This window comes from Oncorhynchus clarkii, chromosome 11, assembly GCF_045791955.1.
Source record: "Oncorhynchus clarkii lewisi isolate Uvic-CL-2024 chromosome 11, UVic_Ocla_1.0, whole genome shotgun sequence".
In the NCBI taxonomy this organism is placed as follows: domain Eukaryota; kingdom Metazoa; phylum Chordata; class Actinopteri; order Salmoniformes; family Salmonidae; genus Oncorhynchus; species Oncorhynchus clarkii.
In genome coordinates this window covers 18,102,151-18,108,150 of record NC_092157.1, presented here as the reverse complement: position 1 = coordinate 18,108,150, position 6,000 = coordinate 18,102,151, and the positions used below count along the sequence as shown (strand labels likewise).

The 6,000-nt window shown below is 44.2% G+C and overlaps 1 protein-coding gene across 1 annotated transcript in view; it reads left to right on the top strand.

Annotated features, from left to right (window-relative positions):
• The window catches only part of LOC139420663 (polyamine-modulated factor 1-binding protein 1-like), a 132,924-nt gene that overhangs the window by 67,262 nt on the left and 59,662 nt on the right, over positions 1-6,000 (top strand). The window contains exons 13-17 of the mRNA XM_071170876.1: positions 2,099-2,182; positions 2,268-2,435; positions 2,524-2,607; positions 2,701-2,868; positions 2,967-3,209. Of these exons, the coding sequence (XP_071026977.1) occupies positions 2,099-2,182; positions 2,268-2,435; positions 2,524-2,607; positions 2,701-2,868; positions 2,967-3,209 (747 nt within the window). The remainder of the gene's footprint in view (positions 1-2,098; positions 2,183-2,267; positions 2,436-2,523; positions 2,608-2,700; positions 2,869-2,966; positions 3,210-6,000) is intronic.

Below are 6,000 nucleotides of genomic sequence, written 5' to 3'. Positions count from 1 at the left end.
TCTCTCATTCTCTGTCTCTCTTTCTCTCATTCTCTGTTTCTCTGTCTCTCATTCTCTGTCTCTCTGTCTCTCATTCTCTGTTTCTCTGTCTCTCATTCTCTGTCTCCCTCTGTCTCTCATTCTCTGTTTCTCTGTCTCTCTGTCTCACTCGGCCTCTCTGTCTCTCTGTCACTGTCTCTCATTCTCTGTTTCTCTGTCTCTCTGTCTCACTCGGCCTCTGTCTCTCTCTGTCTCTCTTGCTCTCTGTCTCCCTCCTCTCTCTCTTTCTGTCTCTCGCTCTCTGTCTCCCTCCTCTCCATCGGTCTCTTTATTTTTCTCTCTCCCCCTCTGCTCCTTTTCTCTTGATCGTGTTGCTGCCCGTCAGTGGGGATTCTCTGTCAGTGAGTGACAAGCTCAAAATGGTGTGTGCAGTGAAGTGGGTGGAGTATGAGACGTACTAAAACACAGTGTGATCTGATTGATATAGAAATACCTTCCATATCAGAGGCCCCCTCCCAGAAACCACTGGGATGCCCCCCCCTCCACACACACACACATTGGAATGCTTCACTCCAAAGTATTTTTTTTCTAGAAGTTGTCTGTGATTGACCCAGTTTTAGGAAGGAGAATATATTTTGACGGGATGTCTGTTTTGACATAACATCCTCTTGTGGTTATCTGTAAAGATCCTGCCTGTCACATATTACAATGGGAATAACACACACCCACACACATACACATACACACCCACACACATACACACATACACACACACACATATACACACATACACACATACACACCCACACACATACACACATACACACCCACACATATACACACATACACACCCACACACATACACACCCACACACATACACTCAGAGCTGTTTTTATGAGACACTGTGGAGGACTTCAACATGTTTGCTGGATGGGATTTTTTAGCTACTTATTCATTGTGTGTGTGTGTGTGTGCGTGCGTGCGCGCGCCACTCCATCATGTGAGAGTGTTGGTCATGAGAGGAGCCTGAAGGTCGTGGAGCCATCTTAACTTCATCAATCTGAATGACAGTTACAAACCAGGGAGAGAGAGAGAGAGAATGGAAGAGAGTGAAAGATAGAAGATAACAGCGTGTGTTTGGTACATCGCCATAAAAGAGGCTCTGATGTGCTGTGCTGTTTGTCTTTTCGTCGGCGTGTGTTTGGCTGTAAATGCTCCTTTCACCTCAACACTCTGACTGGAACTAATATCTCATATAGAAAGGCCCTTCTCTCTCTCTCTCTCTCTCTCTCACGTTCACTCTTTCACTTCCGCTGCAAAAGATTGAAGATCTTACTGAAAGGAGAGAGGACACGTACACACACACACACACACACACAGACACACACACACAGACACGTACACACACGTACACACGTACACACACACACATACACACGTACACACACACACGTACACACACACACACACACAGAGGAGCCGTAACAACACGTACACACACACAGACACACACACACAGACACGTACACACACGTACACACGTACACACACACATACACACGTACACATACACACGTACACACACACACACATACACACGTACACACACACACGTACACATACACACACACACACACACAGAGGAGCCGTAACAACACGTACACACACACACACACACGTACACACACACACACACGTACACACACACCCCATAACCCTATTCAGCATATAAAGTGGGTTATTATAGAGGACCATCCACAGCTAGGTAACACAAATAAAAGCCAGACACACACTCAAGAGAGAAACGTAAACTACTTATAAATGTTTATCATCCATCAATCCATCACTATACCTACAGATACAAACGCTAATTACCAACAGAAAATACCCTTTATTCATAGTATTTGAGTAGACAGAAAACACATTTGTGGCTTTGTCTTTGGAAAACCAACACGTTGTTGATGGGATGTCATTAGTTGAAGGAGTTGGTTTGATTCTGTTTGCCTCACTTGTCATTTGTGTATATTTGTAAGTGGATGGAAAGCAGACTGTTGGATTATTTCAAATATGTGATATATTGAAATGTGTTTTTATGTATGTCTGTTTGTGTGTCTGCAGATCCACAAGAAGGACAGCAAGCTGTCTGTGTTATTGAAGGAGCTAGCAGAGGTTAAAAATCACTTATCTGATTGTAAAAAAGAGGTAAGTACAATAGTAATTCACACCTCAAAGTAACATGTCTTTTTAAACAGTTATTTTAGGGCAGCTGACACCAACATGTGTCCAGTTGCTCAGTAGAGAGTCTGCATTGGCAAAACAGCAGGAGGAGACGGCTCAGCTGAGATCCAAGATGGAGGACTGTTCCCGTCAATGTTCAGCTCTGAACAGGGAGACAGAGAGACTGGAGACAAACCTCATACTTACTAATCAGAAACACTGCACCGCACAAGGAGAGGTGGGTCTGTTCGGTAGTGTGTGTACAACACCATCTCCTAAAACCCTTCCTTGTTGTGTGTGTGTGTCTAAAACCAGGTGTGTTCCAGGTGAGCAGTAGAGACCAGGTGATTCTACAGTTGAGGACAGAGCTGAGTAAAGCGGAGCACAAGTATCAAGGGACACAGGAGGAGGTGAGAGACGACATTTCAGATCTCTAATTGGTCTATATGTATTTCAACACCTTTTGTGTACGTGTACACACTGTCTGTGTGTGTGTCCCTCAGCTGGCCATGCTGGAGGCTGAGGTCAGCCGTCTGAACCAGAAGGTCAAGGGTCAACAGGAAGAGGCGTGTCTTCTCAGGCAGATGTTCAGAGAGGGGGAGGGGCTTAGAGACCAGGAAGTGATGGAACGACAACAGATACAGAACGCACTCTGTATCGCACAGCAACAGGTACACACACACACACACACACACACACACACACACACACACACACACACACACACACACACACACACACATATAGTAACCCCCTCCTCTGTGTCCAGGTGAAGTCCCAGACCATGTCTATAGAGCAGCTAACATCTGATCTAGACTCAATGAAACAGAACCACAGAGCCGACACAGAGCGCTGGAGCCACAGGCACTTCCTGCTCAGCAGCCAATTAGAGCAGGCTTCCTCTGAGCTAAGTCGATCCCAGGCCGAGGTCAGAGAGCGCAGGTCAGAGGTCACAGAGCTGAGGGGAAAGCTCCAACTGGCAGAGGAGGGATACCAGGAGGCTCTGGAGAAGGTGAGGAGTCTGTCCAGAGGTGAGAAGGGGGGTGTATCTGATTTACATTTACTGTATAACTGATCAACTAAATGTGTTTCACATCACTAGCACACCAAACAACAATAGTCATCTTGTGGTAAGAACGTCCCTGATTCTCTCATCACAGTCAAAGCAGGATGAAGTGCATAGTTGAGCTGAAGAGAGTTAAAGCATTGGGAAAAACAACATGTGATTATGGACACAAATAGACACAGACCCGTCTGTTCTACAGGACACTATCAGTTCTACAAGCAGGTCTGAAAGGTCACTATGATGTGTGGAGTTTTCCTCTGGACCACAAGCTCCTGATTACAGTCACAACAATATCACAGCACTTCTGTTACCCTCATTGTATGTCGCTTATCAAACAGCTATGTTCTTCGACTTCCATTAAAAACGTACAAAATGGAATGGTTTGAATTAGGGATGGGCATCTTTGATGGGGGTGGGGGCCTCAGACGATCTAAACTCCTCATGAGGGTTGCAGTGTCTCGCGGGTCTGTGTACCCACATCCATACCCACACGTATTCAGAGCCAGCACTAGCCTTTTGGGGGCCATAAGCCAAACTGTGTTGTGTCAATGGGGACCCCCCCCGGTCAGTAATTTGACCATGATCACTACAAGTTTAGATAGCTGGGCACTAGACTAACTTACCAATCTATAAATGTTATCTGACATGGGCTAATTGAGTGATGATCAGTGACTGGCATATCAAGAGAAAACTGCTGATGTACAAATAAATGTGAAAATTGCACCTTGTGTGTTTTTACTATTCTAACGTGCAACAGTAAGTTGAAATCCAGACTGATCCGAAGACCTGCAAAAGGGGTGTCATTTGCCCATCTCTTGTTTAAATGAATTTGGGTGTGAACAGTATATGTGTGTGTACAGTGTGTGTGAACAGTATACGTGTGTGTACAGTATGTGTGAACAGTATACGTGTGTGTACAGTATGTGTGAACAGTATACGGGTGTGTACAGTATGTGTGAACAGTATACGGGTGTGTACAATATGTGTGAACAGTATGTGTGAACAGTATACGGGTGTGTACAGTATGTGTTAACAGTATACGGGTGTGTACAGTATGTGTGAATAGTATACGGGTGTGTACAGTATGTGTTAACAGTATACGGGTGTGTACAGTATGTGTGAACAGTATATATGTGTGTGTACAGTATGTGTGAACAGTATACGGGTGTGTACAGTATGTGTTAACAGTATACGGGTGTGTACAGTATATATTTGTGTGTACAGTATGTGTGAACAGTATATGTGTGTGTGTACAGTATGTGTGAACAGTATACGTGTGTGTACAGTATGTGTGAACAGTATACGGGTGTGTACAGTATGTGTGAACAGTATACGGGTGTGTACAGTATGTGTGAACAGTATGTGTGAACAGTATACGGGTGTGTACAGTATGTGTTAACAGTATACGGGTGTGTACAGTATGTGTGAACAGTATATATGTGTGTGTACAGTGTGTGAACAGTATACGGGTGTGTACAGTATGTGTTAACAGTATACGGGTGTGTACAGTATATATTTGTGTGTACAGTATGTGTGAACAGTATATGTGTGTGTGTACAGTATGTGTGAACAGTATACGGGTGTACAGTATGTGTGAACAGTATATGGGTGTGTACAGTATGTGTGAACAGTATACGGGTGTGTACAGTATGTGTTAACAGTATACGGGTGTGTACAGTATATATTTGTGTGTACAGTATGTGTGAACAGTATATATGTGTGTGTACAGTATGTGTGAACAGTACACGGGTGTGTACAGTGTGTGAACAGTATGCGGGTGTGTACAGTATGTGTGAACGGTATACGGGTGTGTACAGTATGTGTGAACGGTATACGGGTGTGTACAGTATGTCTGAAACATACCGGTGTGTACAGTATGTGTGTACAGTATGCGGGTGTGTACAGTATGCGGGTGTGTACAGTGTGTGTACAGTATGTATGTGTGAACAGTATATGGGTGTGAACAGTATGTGTGAACAGTATATGTGTGTGTACAGTATGTGTGTGTGTGTACAGTATGTGTGAACAGTATGTGTGTGTGTGTACAGTATGTGTGAACAGTATGTGTGTGTGTCTACAGTATGTGTGAACAGTATATATGTGTGTGTACAGTATGTGTGAACAGTATATGTGTGTGTAATGCACCACTAGGCCAAGGGATGGTGGTGTGTTGTCTTAGATCAGATTGATGTTGTGGGATTGTGTTTGACTCACATTCCGTCTGCTTGTGCTGGGAACGACACGCGTCTTCACACTCCATTACAAATAACTAGACAGAGAGAAGGTTTTGCAGGACGTACACACGCACACACACACACTGGATAATTCAGTCAAATATGTCCACAGTTTTAGAAAGTGGAACCACATTAAGTAGTGTTTTTTTTTAACATGTGAATGGAGTGAAGGTGTGGTACTTCTCTGAAAAGCCTATTACAAAACGGTACATTTCTTCTCTCTCTCTCTCTCTCTCTCTCTCTCTCTCTCTCTCTCTCTCTCTCTCTCTCTCTCTCTCTCTCTCTCTCTCTCTCTCTCTCTCTCTCGTTACCCAGCCATAGAGGTGTGGTGCTTGGGAGCTGGTATTACTGGTATTAGCGTGTGTTAATCTCCAGTTAAATCAGCTGAGAGGACTCCGGTGAACCAGTGGCTCTAACTGGTCTGCCTGCTGTCAGTACTGAGGGAGTTAACCCACCGGCTGATCTGTATTAGGAGTTAATCTACTTTTGTCAAGTTTTAACTC